This window comes from Myotis yumanensis, unplaced genomic scaffold (genome assembly GCF_028538775.1).
Source record: "Myotis yumanensis isolate MYYU_CA2020_CCGP unplaced genomic scaffold, mMyoYum1.0.hap1 SCAF_14, whole genome shotgun sequence".
Lineage (NCBI taxonomy): Eukaryota > Metazoa > Chordata > Mammalia > Chiroptera > Vespertilionidae > Myotis > Myotis yumanensis.
The window spans coordinates 27,146,337-27,161,984 of NW_027223765.1; the positions used below are offsets into that span (position 1 = coordinate 27,146,337).

General features: G+C 40.4%; 1 protein-coding gene across 13 annotated transcripts in view; it reads left to right on the top strand.

The window, feature by feature from the left end:
• Positions 1-12,348, top strand: part of CEP63 (centrosomal protein 63) — a 42,351-nt gene extending 30,003 nt beyond the window's left edge. For 9 of the 13 annotated variants that reach the window (XM_070433450.1, XM_070433456.1, XM_070433445.1 and 6 more), the window contains 6 exons: positions 2,019-2,133; positions 2,816-3,013; positions 4,414-4,500; positions 8,776-8,981; positions 9,948-10,227; positions 11,970-12,348. In XM_070433450.1, the coding sequence (XP_070289551.1) occupies positions 2,019-2,133; positions 2,816-3,013; positions 4,414-4,500; positions 8,776-8,981; positions 9,948-10,227; positions 11,970-12,128 (1,045 nt within the window). In that variant the 3' untranslated portion in view covers positions 12,129-12,348. Of the gene's footprint in view, positions 1-2,018; positions 2,134-2,815; positions 3,014-4,413; positions 4,501-8,775; positions 8,982-9,947; positions 10,228-11,969 lie in introns of those variants that run through there. The other 4 variants (XM_070433453.1, XM_070433457.1, XM_070433452.1 and 1 more) reach the window with 3 other exon arrangements.
• Positions 12,349-15,648: the final 3,300 nt, after the last annotated feature.

Below are 15,648 nucleotides of genomic sequence, written 5' to 3' on the forward strand. Positions count from 1 at the left end.
TTTTAGGCAAACATCAAAAAATTGTTGCTTTACCCTTTTAAGTTTATCTTTAAGTAAGACATTTTTTGTTTTTACTTTTATTTCTGTTTTTGGACACCACCAAGTATTTTCTTTACATATTAAATATACATGCCTACACATATCCATGTAGTTTTTACTTTATTTATATTTCACCCTGGAATACTTAAGATATTCCTGGTTATCATTCTTGAGGTGTTTATGTACCCTTTAGATTGAATAAAATAAATGAAATCTTATTCTTTTTGACAGTAGAACTAATTTGACATTTTTACTGTAGCTTTTCCATTGGTTGGTTTCTGAGCAATCTGTTGCATGTATGTGTGTTTTACTCTGCTCTCCTCTTACTCTGATGTGCAGGGTGACCTGGGACACTTAGCCTCTGTAGGCCCCGACTTCCCCACCTGTACAAAGGACAAGGTGTCTCTGATCTCTCCACTCAGTGTTTGACATACCAAGTACCAAATAAGTGAGCACTCTAGGATTTTCGGAAATAGGTAAAACTGAAACGAATGGATACAAACACCAATGTTCAGTACTCAAGCACTGGATTTAAAAAATTCTTCTTTTTTTTTTTTTGGTATCTAAAGGCAACTAGAAAAAAAGGAACCCTTTTAGATAGTTTGTGTTGTTCAGTATGAATAAAATATTACTTAATTGGAGGGACTTAAATAATTGTTTTTGTATTGTTGAATTTTAAAGATTTTTTAAATGATAGTGTATCTGATAAGCTGGCTGTGTTGCTGGAACACTCTAGGTAGTTACTAAGCATTTATTGAACAGTCTGGAACCAACGATCCAGGTGCTGAGAGGATGGTGGGCAAAGCCAGAGGAAAATAAGAATAAAAAACATTATTTTAATCATAGAATTTGTAGTTTGAGAGACAAAATATACACATTAAAGGACCTGAGAGCAATTTAAAATAGTAGATTTAAGTCCGGTCCCCAGTAGGGGGCATGCAGGAGGTAGCCAATTCTTTTTCATCATTGATATTTTTATCTCTCTCCTTCTCTCTTCCTTTCCGAAATCAATAAAAATATATTAAAAAAATAAAGTAGTAGATTTAAGGTAGAAAATTTGCACATTCAAGCTATAAAAATGGAAAATAGACTACATTTAAGGTGATTAGGGAAATGACCAGGAAAACGCTGGTCTGGTTCTTGAAAGGATGCTGACCATCCATTGCCAGGCAGCAGGGGAAGCTACTTCGTGGTCAAGGGGATGGTCTGTGCAGAGACAGGAAGTCAGGTGCAGCAAAGGGCACACAGCAGAGAGGAAGCCTGTTGACTCAGAAGGAAAACGATTTTATTAGTAGAAATGTGCAGTGAGGTAAGAGAGGTATGGTGCCCATGAGGTTCCTATACCTGATAAGGGATTGATTCTTAAGTAAGGGTGACAATTTGGAACTCTAACGAAGATTTTTCTGACAGCTGTGTGTAGAATAGCATTCTAATTAAGTGTAGAGAGGATTTAGAGTATGATGGCAGTTCCTGTACAGCCAGAAAAGGAAAATTAGCTACAATCTTTAGCATGTTGTAACCAGTTAAATTTTAAGCAGAAGGAAAGACTATAGGTAAATACAGAAATCAAAAGTATTTCCATCCCTGACCGATTTAGCTTAGTGGATAGAGCATCAGCCAGCGGATTGAAGGGTGCAGGGTTTGATTTCGGTCAAGGACACATACCTCAATTGCAGGCTTGATCCCTGGCCCTGGTTGGGGTGTGTGCAGGAGGCAACCAATCGATGTGTCTCTCTCCCATCTATGTTTCTCTGTCTCTCCCCATCCCTTCCAACTCTAAAAAAAAAAAAAAGTATCACCAAAAGTTTGAATTGGATTTAGCTGCCTCAAGTGATAAGGAAATTGGAAATGAGTTTTAATTTGGGGTGGGAGGTGATGTTTGTGAACATGTCTTGGACATCAAAAAGGTAATTTAGATACTTCAGTTGGTGGGTTTCGGGGTTTTGTTTTATATATGTGATCCTGTTTTTGTCATACAGCTTGGAATCTGTGAGTACAACATGTAAACAGCTGAGCCAAGAACTAATGGAAAAATATGAAGAATTGAAGAAGATGGAAGTACATAACAATGAGTACAGGGCAGAGATTAAGAAGGTAAAAATCTGCATGCGTGGGATCGCCAAGTTGTTTGTACTTATGGATTGAGTTCTGGGTTTTGGAGGTTGTAGGAGTTATTTTTAATAAGAGAAAAATGTAGTCCAAGGGGCCACTTGCTATTCAGGAGTAGATGGTAGTTACGGATATGTCGCCTCTCTGTGCTGACTGTAGTTAATATTCTTGTTAGCTGTTGAGGTGTACAGAGCAGTTTGTGTCTGCAGTAATGGGTCTTGGCTGTCCTGTTTGTTGACTCAGATTTTTATTACTTCTTTGAGGTTACTTCTAGCCCTTCTCTTCTTATCTTTCTATTATCATCTATGGACCAGGAAACCATGTTAGCAAAATTTTTAGCTTTGTAGCTAACTAAAGAATGAAGGTCCCAGGTGCTGTCCTCTAAGTAATGTGTGCATAGGCTTTGATACTGGTTCTCAGTGTTTGAACAGGAGGGACAGTTGTATCTGTCCTGTTTTGAGATATAAGTGATTGTGGGTAGAACTAGCTGACCTTCAGTACAGATATGCAACTTGGTAAATTGCTAATTTTCTGCAGATTTAATCTAGGAAATAATTCATGTCTTAAAGTTAGGTAAAAATTACCATATTATTTTAACTATTAATATACTTTTCAATCTATATGCTTTCTCTTAATATTTTATGCTTTCCTTTCTGTTTCTTCGTAGTTGAAAGAACAGATTTTGCAGGCTGACCAGAGTTACAATTCTGCACTCGAAGGAATGAAGATGGAAATCTCCCAGTTAACTCGGGAGTTACATCAGCGAGATGTCACTATTGCTTCTGCCAAAAGTTCTTCCTCCGACATGGAAAAGCGACTCAAAGCAGAGATACAAAAGGCAGAGGAGCAAGCAGTAGAGCACAAGGTGACACTCCAACAAAACCTCATTTTACTTGAAGTTTGTTTTTGAAGAGTGAATTTATTAAAATTATAATTTCCATGGTATTTAATTCAGTAGATTATTATTAGACACTTGCTTTGAGCTGAGAATATGCTGGGTAATGAGCATTCTAGGGATGACTGGTGGGGAGGTGAGACTAGACAGACAAGTGAGGAGGCTGTTGCTGTGGAGTGTGGTGAGAGTATGACATGTTCTCCGTGACAGACTAGAGTACAAGTGGGGCAAGTGGCAGTGGAGGGGACTGGAAAGCAGGGGCTAGCTCCTGAAGGGTCCCGTCAGTCATGCTTAAGAGTTGGAGTGTCACCTTGCGTGCTGTCAGTAGAGAATGGCTTCAAGTAGGATAAAAGATCTCTGTGGTCATCATGTGTGGAAGAAGCAAAGAGGCAAAGAGACCACCCAGATGCAGTTCTAATAGTAGAATGGTGGCCTGAGCAGTGGGCAAGGGAGGTAGAGGGGAAGGGATGAATTCTGGAGATATCTGGCTTTGTTTTTGATTGGATGGGTGTGGGGTGGTGTGGGTTGGGGGTGAGTTAAAGAAAGATGTCACTGGATTCCAGTTTGGGCAACTGAGTGGAAAGTGATGCTTCTTAGTGAAATAGAGAAAAGATAGCAAGCAGTTTGGGGGAGGATAATGAATTTGTATGAAAGGTATACAAAACAGGGAAGTTGGTAGAGGGGACATTGGTTTGGCACATTTGGCTTGTGATGAAGTCTGGACTTTCACATGGAAATTGCTAATAGTCAATTCCACAGAGGGCCTGGAGTTCGAGATTAAAATCAGGATGAGACATTTAGCTGTGGAAGTCTTTGCATGAAGCTGGCATTTGAAACATCCTGAGAGACTTAGTGATTATAACGAGAAAGCATAGAGTATGAGGGGCAGAGACTTGAACCAAACTTAGGACATTACTCATTTAGGGTAAAAACGGTGTTGGCATGGAGCTAAAAAAAAAAAAAAAGCAGCAATAAGGAAGGAAAGTTTCACTTAGGAAGCAGGAAGCCAAGGAAGGCAGGACTTTTTGGTTGAGTAGAAAAGCTGAGGAGAATGAGGACTGAAAATAAGGTATTATTTTATGAAAAGAGTGCAGTGCATGCAATGTTGGAGGTAGAAGCCCAATCAGAGGAGGCTAACACAGGGAGGGTTAGGGCTCTGCTAGTGAATTGACTAATCTTCTTAAAATAATATTTTAATTACATGTATGTTGATTCATCTTGAGACACCTTTAAAAATATTTTAAGAAAATATTTATATATTAATGAAGAATATAACTTCACCTAATGAAAATTACACGTGAAAACATTGTGTAAGATGTACTTGATTTGTTATTTCTGTGTATTCGTGTTTTCTGCTTTTTCCTTCTCAGGAGATTTTGAATCAGCTGGAGTCACTCAAGTTAGAAAATCGTCATCTTTCTGAAATGGTGATGAAACTGGAAGTGGGTTTGCATGAGGTACATAAATAGAAACTTGAGTTTTTCTGCTACCCAAGCCTTTAAAGAAGTCACTTTGTAAATATTGATATTGTAAAGAGAGTTAAGATCAAATATGGAATGATCTTTCTGCAGAAACCTTCTCAAACATAGTGATGGAAGTGAGCCAAACTTGATTCTCTCCTCCAGCAACTGGAAGATACCTTTGATATTATGCACATGTTAAGATACATATATGTATATAAAGGATTTAGCATAGTGCTTGGCATTTAGTAAGTACACAAAAAGTGTTAGATGCTGTTATTATTATAATTATTATGTTCACAATGTATTTTCATTATAAAGTATATCATCTTGTTAATAATTTAGTTTTAATTATATTTCTATAAGAAGGAATTAATTTAATCAAATATTCTAAAATCTTTTATATTCAGATCATTTTACTAGATGATGACACAAGGACGAATAAGAGGATTTTTCTCTTTAAGACAGGGGTGGGGAGCCTTTTTTTTTCCAAGGGCCATTTGGATATTTATAACATCATTCATAGGCCATATAAAATTATCAACATAAAAATTAACCTGCTATATTTGATCAAACATTTAATTAACTCACCCCAATGCCTTGGCAGGGCCAGACCAAATGATTTCGTGGGCCCTATACGGCCCACGGGCCGGACCTTCCCCACCAGTGCTTGAGATTGAGAATAATCTAGTAGGGAGATAAGAAATGTGTACTAGCTCCTATGAAACCATACAGAGCATGATTAACTAACAGTGAGTTATAAAATGTTAATGCTCTTAACTATTTTGTTATAAATTCTTATAACTTGCAAAATAACCCATCTATTTTAACCCATCTTTTTTTTAATATAGGTCAAGTGCTCAAGGATATAGAAATCTTTTTTTTTCTGTACTTCCAAGAGAATATATGCCTCCAAAGATGCATAGTTACTCAATACCCCTATTTGCTCTCATGTAGTTCTAATTTCACAATTATGGATTATGGAGGCTGGGTGGGAGGAAGTGTAACACACTAGATGACCACTTTATTTCAACTAAAAGAAAATATGGGGAACTATTTTTATAATCTTTTGGGAGGGTAAGATTCTCTTAACATCATGAAACCGTAAAGAATTTACAGTGTAAGGAATTTTACAAAATAAAAATGTAAAATTTCTGGGTGGCAAAAGATCCCATTAAAAAAAAAGACTTATAGACTGGGGAAAACAATCTCTAAACAGACAGATGGTTAACATAAAATATTAATATATAAGGATTTCATACAAAGATAATAAAAGATAATTCAGTAGAAAAATGATCAAAGGACATAAATAGATAATTCATAGAATACAAAAATCCAGAAAAAAGGAGAGCTGTTCAACCTCCCTAATAATCAAAATAAATAAATATTCTATTGCTTATTGGATTGACACTGATGTTTACAGACTAATTAATATAGCCAGTGTTGGCAAACACACAGGGAAGCAGGGCCCTTTCATGCTCTGTTAATGAGAAAGTGAATTGATAAAGCCTTTCTAGGAGGCAATTTAGCAACATCCATCAAACTTGTAAATATGTATAGCCTATATATCGATTTGTTGCCTCCCGTATGAGCCCGCACCAGGAATGGGATCCCAAGTCATGTGCCTTTCTGAAGTTGTTAGTTATTGCTAAATAATTCCCCAGAAAGGTCCTATCAGTTTTCATTCCCAAAGTACCCATCCTATAGGAGCAAATGTGCAGAAGTGGTCATTTTATTGTTGTTTACAATACCCAAAAATGTGAAATAAACTAAATGTTAATCTATAGAGGGATGGTTCATTTGTGGCTTCCTATACTATGAAATACTATGCTGCCACTTAAGGTAGCAGATGAAAATATGCCTCTAATCTTGCTCACTCTTCCAAGCCCTCTAAAACGATAATGAAAGGAATTACTTTAAAGCACGAATTTACAAGATGGTAAAAATAGGAAAGGAGACAAGAGCTAAATATCTTGTGCGGGGGAAGAAGGGAGGGATGGAAATGACTTTATACGCCCCGATAAAGCCAGTTCTCAGCTAGCGGTGGAGAGAGCCCAGAGCTAACTGGTGTATAACACAGAATCTTCAGAAGGCCCAGGAGTTGGCAATAACTGGTTGATAGGATCTTCTCTCATGCAGTGAGGACCTGTTCACACATGAGTTGGGAACTCTCAGGGGCGCTTAAGCCTGACTCTGACCCGAGATTCTGTTCAGCTCTGTTTCTCTGAGACCTCCACCGAACGGTGGTAGTACCGCCCTTTCTTTGTACAGCCAGGTGTGTGCTTGCTGCAGTTTTTATATTGCCTCTTACGTTCACTTATCTGCAATTGTTGTTAATAAAATAAAATCTGGGAAAACTTAAAAAGATGCCTGGCAAAGGCTAGCATTATCTTTTAAAAAAAAGTATATTTGATGACATCAGACTCAGGCTGGTGAAAGTGCTGTCATAGTTTAAATTCCCTCTGGTTTTGAGGTTACACACAGTGGGAATATGTTGTACATATTAAGAATAGTTATTACAAAGTGTCTTTTTGTATTTTACCACCTAGGAAGGCAGAATTGCTTTTACAAATGAATGTTTGGGTTAAATAACTATTTTTTAAAGATTTTTTTTATTGAATTTGAGAGAGAGAAACATCTATGTGAGAGCAAAACATGAAGCAGCTGCCTCCTGCATACCCCCTACCGGTGATTGAGCCTGCAACCCAGGCCAAGAATCAAACTGGCAACCTTTGGGCGCATGGGACGATGCCCAAGCAACTGAGCCACACTGGCCAGGGCCTTTTTTTTTTTTAAATACTCACCCAAGGATAGATTTTTATTGATTTTAGAGAGAGAAGTAGAGAGAGGGAGAAAAATCGAAACATTGATTGGTTGCCTCCCGTATGAGCCTGGACCAGGAATCAAACCTGCGACCCTTCTGTTCATGGGCCAATGCTCCAACTAACTGGCCACACTGACCAGGGTTAAATGACTATTTTAGTAAATCAATTACCTTAATGAAAACAATAACTCTGGTAAGTAAATTATTTACCACATCTTAAAATAGTTTTAAGTTTGCAGTTTTGACAATAGTATGCAGTTTAAATCCTGTGTTCTGCAAATTCTTTTAGGGGGTGGAATTTAACTGGCATTGACAATTTATTGAAAGATTTTGTAACTTATTGTCACTAGTGGTACACAGATAGTTAAAAGGTTGTATTTTAAAGTTTATGCTTTAGTTGGGTAAATTCTGTATGTCAAACCACTCTTGATCAGTTTATTTTCAAAAAATTCTTTACAGAAAAGACCAAGCTAAACGTTGTATTAAACTCCAGAGATTACCGTAATTTTTCAGACTGCTAATGAAAATATTTTGTCATCAGAAAAAAAAAAATAGTCCAGACACCCCCCCCCCCCCCCCCCCACGCAGGTACTGTGTTACCAGGCAATAACATTTATGATCAAAACTCAGACCAGATCATAGTAGTAATTTCCAGTTTGTAGTTGAGTGCTGCTTTATCATGTCCAAATATATTTCACACACAAGATTAGGTGCCAATGTTATATAAAAATATCTAAGGCTAAAGAGTATTTATTTAAAAGTTGTCCCTGCTGGCCAGAATTCCTTTTTGGAAACTTCTGTTCAATTTCTTTCTTTCTGTCTGTCTCTTTGTTCTCGATATTCTTCCACAGGAGTTCCAGGGCTATTCAACCTTCTCTTTCTTTTTTAATGTATTTTTATTGATTCCAGAGAGGAAGGGAGAGGGAGGGAGAGATAGGATCATCAGTGATGTGAGAGAGAATCATTGATTGGCTGCCTCCTGCATGTCCCCTTCTGGGGATCGAGCCCACAATCCTGGCATGTGCCCTTGACCAGAATCGAACCCAGAACTCTTCAGTCCACAGGCTGATGCTCTTTCCAGCCAAACCAGTGAGGGCCAACCTTCTCTTTCTTGAGGAACCCATGACTGCTATCTTGTTTTTTCTGTTTCTGATCCTCACCTGGAGCTTTCCTCCCTGCTAGCTCTGAGCCTTCCTCTACCTGTGCATATTCCTGACACAGCAGGAAAGCCCATTGTGCTCCAAGTGTGCATCCATTTACTGCAAGAAACAGAACCCTTTTCTCTCGTAGTCTCAAGAGAGCCAAAAGGAAATCTTCACTTTTTCCACGGAAAAGGTATAGATGAACTAGTTACAACTAAAAAGAAAGTAATTTTCCACTGGCAGGGATATCACAGATCACAAGTATTCTTATACAAATTAAGTGACTCTAGTATTCTTTTTTATTAGGCAAAAGGGATTTCACTAGCAGACCTCCAGGAGAATTATATTGAGGCATTAAATAAATTGGTGTCTGAAAATCAGCAACTACAGAAAGATTTGATGGATACCCAATCTAAGCTGGAGATTCCTACTCAGATGTGCCAAAAAAACCATGGCATGCTTTTAAAACCGACACACAGCAGAACACCTGGGTCCAAGAATACAGAGTTCAAGTAACATTTCTTCACAATCTATTAAAAATGTGTATCATTGTGATATAATGCTCATTTCTTTGAGAATTCTGACTTACAGATATTAAATCTTCAAAGGGCTGTATGTTTAATTCTGAAATACAGCGTGCACAAGTAAGGCTACTGTCAGGTTAAAACATGGAGGGGGTTATAGAGCGCTTCCATAGGTATAAACAGCATCCTTCTTCCCCTGAGCCTTTCATGTTGCCTGCCACCTACCTCCCCAGCCCCACTTGCCCCATAAGTTGGCTTTTTAGAAAAAGCTTGCTTTGTATTTTTGGTTAGTTATAAGCTGTTACCATAAGTCAGCCTTCAATGAAAAACGACCTGGCTTCCGGCCTTTCTACATGGTTTACATATTTTCTTCCCCAAAGCCTTTGTCGACACCTTCATTGCTCTAACCTTCCTTCATCCCAGATAAGGGTAGGTGCTTTCTTTTTTTTTTTTTTCAATCCTCACCTGAGGATTTTTTTTTTTTTTTTTTGAGAGAGAGAGAGAGAGAGAGAGAGAAACATTGATGAGAGAAAAACATTGATTGGTTGCCTCCTGCACATGACCTGACTGGGGATCAAACCTGAAACCTAGGTATGTGCCCTGACCAAGAATTAAACCCACCACCTTTTGGTGTACAGGATGACGCTCCAACCAACTGAGCCACTTGGCCAAGGCGAGGTGCCCTTCTTATGTACACAATACCTCCCCTTGTCCTGGCACTAACCACACTAGGTACTCTGGCAACTTGCTTGCCTTCCTTGCTATGTTGTGTGTGAGGGCAGGGGCCTGGCAGTGGGGATGGGGCATTTGGAACCTGAAGGAGTGAAAACACCTGCTTATTTTACAGCCTTATCTAATTAACCTTCTATTTTAAGTGAACTTCCTACAACATTTCTGTTTTAAATGAGAAAAATTGCTCCAATTTTTACTTTTGTTTCCTAATCTGCTATCCAGGCCATCCCATGGCCAGCACAGGCATGATGGAATGAACACTGAGCACTACAAAGCAGGTCTTCATTCTGCACGAGGACACGCGCCAGATAGGGTAGAGCCCGTGGCCAGGGCCCTCAGCTCTGTGAGCTCTCACCTGAGCCCTTCCAGCTCCTTCAGCTCTGTGCCTTCCAACTTTCTGTACAAAGCCCACTCGTTGCCTTCAGTGCTAGATCCAAGTGAAGTCCCTTTTTCTGACACTATCTCTGAGAGTGTAAATGACCGAGAGGCGTCTATGTGTTCGGTATGGAAACTTCCTGATCTTCTTAGTTTATTAAGGTTACTTAGTTTGATTTTATCTTTTATTTTAAGGGGGAATAGTGTGATATGTTTTCACTTTGTTTTGTTTCTTACTGGTTCTCTATCTTAAGTACTAAATACCCTTTATTATTCTCATGTATTTCTGTCTGACAGTTTTGCTTATGAAGACACATTCAGCCATGATTACTTTGCAGAATCCATCTTCATTCTGAAATATAAGTTCTAGATATTCATTTGGTTTTACCCTAATTGGAAATTCCCTTCCTTTCTTTTTTAGAGAGGGTCAGTTTGTATTGGAACTGTTGGTTTAAGGAATACCTCTGGATGGCAGGATAGTCCTGAGACAGTGAAGCAGGAAAAGGGAACTGTTGGAAAGGGTGAGGGGGTGGGCAGGGGTGGAGGACGGAATTGCATCTGACGTGTCAGAGCCACACAATGGTGGCCCTGCCGGCAGAGGCTGCCCTCTGACACTGTGCTGGCCCTTGGTTCCTGTGCAAACGCTGGCATCGTTTTTTGCCTTCTGTACTGAAGCACTGGCCTCAGCCCATTCATTCCCATCATCGGTTTCAAAACAAATCCCCACTTCACCTCTATGTAATTCTAAAGTCCAAAACAGTCCTGAAACCTAACTTTCTTACCGAGTTTGGCAGCAGAACCTACTAGGCACTAAAACCTGACCTGAATTGATGTAATGTGGTTTTATTTGTCCCATTAGCATTTGACTTAAGCAATATCACTGTGTTTGATTATAGAATGTTACCTCAGACTACTAGGGAATACAGTCCGTCTCATTAGTCACAGATTCAGTATTTGTGAATTTGCCTCCTTGCTTAAAATATTTGTAAACCCCAGTCAATAGTTCTGCCACCTCACTCGTGGACTGGAGCAGAGCTATGACAAATATGAGTGACCTGACTTGCACATTCCCAGCTGAGGTGGCCACGGCAGCCCTGCCCTCTTGCTTCAGCTCTCCCTACAGCGCACTGTAGCAGGAAGCTCCGGCCCAGGGAGCAGGGTTTGAGTCTCAGCACTGGCATCCTTAGTGGGCTGGATTCTGTATTCGCCAATTCAATTGCTTGAGGTGACTTTATAGAAAACAGCTGTTGCTGATGAAGCTCTATTGCGTGTGGCCTGTGTTTCCTTTCTAAAGTCTGAGCTCTGAACTATGACTGAGCCCAAGGGGTCAAACAAGGGACTGCGGACAGAAATTTTGGAGGAGGGAAAAATAATTGGTTTTAACTAGTGTCTAATATATTATAGGTAGATACTCTGTTCTATAAAGTGAAAGTAACATATTCAGAGTTTAAAAGTGGGTTTGAATAACAGGCATTAAGTGTATTTTCTTTTGGGGTAAAGAGGATGTACAAGTTTAAAATGAGATATTCTTCGGACCAGCAATTAACATCTTATATAACACTTTATACTTATACAATTTGGGTCAGAATGGAAGAAATCTGCTAATTTTTGCAGAACTATTTTTTAGAAATATTCTTTTTTTTTTTTTTTTTTTTTTTTTTTTTTGCAGGATCTTGGTTTATTAGTTTCCTGTTTCTAGACAAGAAATATTCTTGTCATTAGGAAAAAAAACAAAAACAATCTATTAAGAGGAAGAAATGTTCTTTTAAAAATCACCTCTTAATATTGCTAGTTAGAAAATATCATGCAGAATGTGTCTTAGAAACAGATTATTCCACTTATGTATGTCAAAATCTGCTTCTCCTCTAGTGTACCTCGCCTGTGTCTCCCCTGGGTTCAATAGCTACAAGGTTTCTGGAGGAGGAGGAACTTCGGTCTCATCATATACTCGAGCGTCTGGACGCCCACATTGAGGAACTGAAAAGAGAGAGTGAAAAGACAGTGAGACAATTCACAACCTTAAAGTAGCTTCTTCAGGAAAATCACAAACTTGGAAATAAAAACAGACACACAAGAGTTACTATCATCTGAAGTAGTAGCTCTTTAAACATGGAGATATAAAAATCGTAGCGCTGTTGTGAAGAGATCTGAAAGACGGATCCTTCTCCAAGGCATTTCCACCGCATGATCTGTTTTGAAGGACCTTTCCCAGCAACTAACTTTTGTAAGAATAAACCAGTTTGCTAGACTTGTTTCTCATTTATGTTTATTATCGTAAAGTGATACTTTCTCTTGGTCACTTAACTGTGACTAGCTATAGGCTAAAATAGAGATGTTATTGTATGTGTTGAAAATCAAGTAACTACAAGAACATCTCTGAGGGAACTAGGCAGGAATATGGATTTAGTCACACTGATCTGATTGATGTGTTGGTTTTGCTGCTTTCTTGCCCTTGAGGTCCCCAGGGATCTAGTTGGTCCCTGAGCATTATTTCACACAGTTGCTTCTCCCTCTCTGTCTCCCGGTTTCTATGACCTTACGCTCCTGGTTTCCCTCCTATTTCACTGGCCACTCCATCTCATTGTAGTTTTCTGGCTTTTCCTCGTCTAAAGTCCCCCCTCTACCCTGGACCAAGACATGGGTTTTCTCACTCAGCATACTCCCCTAGAATATTCCATTCGAGCCTCAAGCTCTGACTACCATCTACAGGCCAGTGACCCCTGCCTTAAAAACTAATATGGAACTCTCCGCAGAGCTGCTGTCTTAGATGCCTGCTTATGGACCATCGTCACCTGAATGTCGGATGAGCATCTCTGCATTCTCACAATATTCCATGCCAGGACGGTGTCCTGTTTGCCAGTTGCTAGAAGTTGTCCTTAATCCCTGCCTCACTCACACCTCCATTTCCAAACCTTTGGGAGGCCCTGTCAGTGCTGCCTCCAAAAATCTATCTCAGATCAAAACACTGTCTCTTCTCCACCGCCATCACCCTGACCCAGGCTAACCCATCTCTCACTTAGATTCTGGTGGGAGCCTTCTAACTGCTATTATTCCTATCTCTGGCCCCAAGAATTCGTTCTTCTCAGCCTTTAGAGTTATCCCTTAGAATTGGAAATGAGCAGTGTCACCGCTACCTCCCTTGAAACCCTTCAAAGGGTCCTTACAGCCCACAAGGCCCCCATCACCCACCGCATCATCTTTCCTGCTCCAGCCACGCTGGCCTCCTTACTGTTTCCTGACTGTAGCCAGCTTCACCTGTGAGGGCCCGTGCTTGCTGTTTACCTGGAATCCCTCTCACCTGGCCCGTGATTGGTGTTTTCTCCTCTCAGCTCTGCACTCACAGGTCCCTTCCCTGATTGCTGCACCTGAGACCTGCTCCGCCCAGTTTCTCCAGCTCATTCCCTGAGTTATTTCCTTCTTGTGCTCACCCCTCTCTGAAATCATATTTTTATTTGGCTTATGTTTTTATTGTTTATTTCTACCTTAGGATTAGGCTTCTTGAGGACAAGGACTTTTTCTCATTTGTAGTAGGGTCTCCATCCCCCAGCCCAGCACTTGGGCGAAGCTCAGATGGTTTGAATCAGCAGGTAAATGTGCTTTCTCAGATGCACTGCATTTTCCCTTCGCGCCTCTGCACGTGCTGTGCTGTGGTTCAGAGTCCTCTTCCCACGCACTTTCACGTGTCTCTGTTATCTTGCTGCGGAAAGCGTTCCCACACCCCGGTCCAGACCCAAGGAGACTCTCTCCTCATTTCTCATGTGTGGGCTGCTCTCAAAGCACTAGCCACACTGTGCTCTTCTCTTTGAATGGAACCTCCCTAAAAGCAGGGGCCAGGTCCTGCCCAGAGCCTCAGCATGCTGCCTAAGACACAATTAGTACTAAGCAAAGTACTGGATGGATGAAAATCACTACCCTCCTGGGCTTTCTTGTACTAACCTATAAAATGGGGTCATTACCTCATGGGGTTGGGAGGGTTTACTGCAAATATAGTTCTGGCCCCACCAGTGTGGCTCAGCCATTGAGCATCGACCCATGAACCAGGAGGTCAGGGTTCGATTCCTGGTCAGGGCACATGCCCAGGTTGCAGGCTCAATCTCTAGTAGGGAGCGTACAGGAGGCAGTCGATCGATGATTCTCATCATTGATGTTTCTATCTCTCCCTCTCTCTTCCTCTCTGAAATCGATAAAAACATATTAATATATATAGTTCTGACAGGGCCTTGCAGACTCGAAAAATACTATACCCATGTGGGTTGCTATGAGGGGATTTCTGAGTTTCAGACTGTCCCAAACTTCTGCTTAAACTATGCAGAGTTCAACCCCTGCTTCTGAAATTGTCACAGGACACACTGACGAGACAGTGACAGACTCATCATCGGACATACCTAAGGCATCATGAGGTCCGATGTACTTCCTTAATGTACACTGTTGTTTAAAGTTGAAGCAGCAAACTGGCTAAGTTTGGCAGAGCATTTGCCTGTAATTTAATCTCTCAGCTTCACTTTTCAGAAAGATGATGCCAGATATTAAAATATGTCAAAACAAAATTTGAGTTAGTTTCTTAATACACATTTTAGAAAGCCTCTCAGCGATCAGGTACCCGCATGAGAAGGAAAGATGGGGTGCTGCAGTCCACTTTCGGTGTTTATAGGTAATGTTTTGTTGGGTGAGTTATGCCTCTTGGCCTGGATGCCTCCTGACGTTTTGTCTGGATTTTGGTGCTGATTTAGCCCAAGAGGACAAAGTTGCGTTCCCATTGTGGGATGGACACCAGCTGTCCATGGAACCTCATTTAATCTCAAGTCTAGGATGCAGTGGATGTCATGGTCCCCAGGTGACAGGGAGGATTTAAGTGGCTTGCCCAGGGTCCTAATGCCCAGGCTCCTTCTAGCAGAGCCTAAGGATAGAGTGTCAACTGCAGGCAGAGGACCCTGTACCTAATCCTAGCTCTGCCATTTACTCGCTTTGTGACCTTGGGTAAATTAATTAACCTCTCCATGCCTCAGTTTTCTCATCGGCAAAGTGGGGGGAAATAAAAAATCATACCCAACTCACAGGGTTTTTGTGAATGTTAACATGTGGAAAGCTCTTAGATCAGTGCCCAGCCTAGTAAGTGCTATGAAAGTATCTTGTTGAATAGAAAAAAATACAACACTCTGTGTTTCTGTATGTCTACAAAACAAATCCCACCTTCCCTCTTATATGCAGACACACAACACCTGGTAAATTATGGGTGAGGATTATCTGCTTGCAAAACACCCCGAGTCCAGTACCTCGAAGCTGCAGGTGAGAAAAAGAACTATAAAATAAGCGCCGACACTGAGAACATACTAGTATATCAAGCAAACAAACAGTGGTCATGAATTGCATTCAAGCGCAGAATGGCAAGGCTAGAAAAAGAAATGGGTTGACTTGTTCTAGAAGCAGTTTGAGATAGAAATAGAAAAATGCATCAAAAAGGAGCAAATGGTGGATTTAAGGCCAAAGGGGAAACAAGGGCTATAAATGTTGATTCACAGGCGAGCAGCTAGTCCGTCCAGCTGCTGGA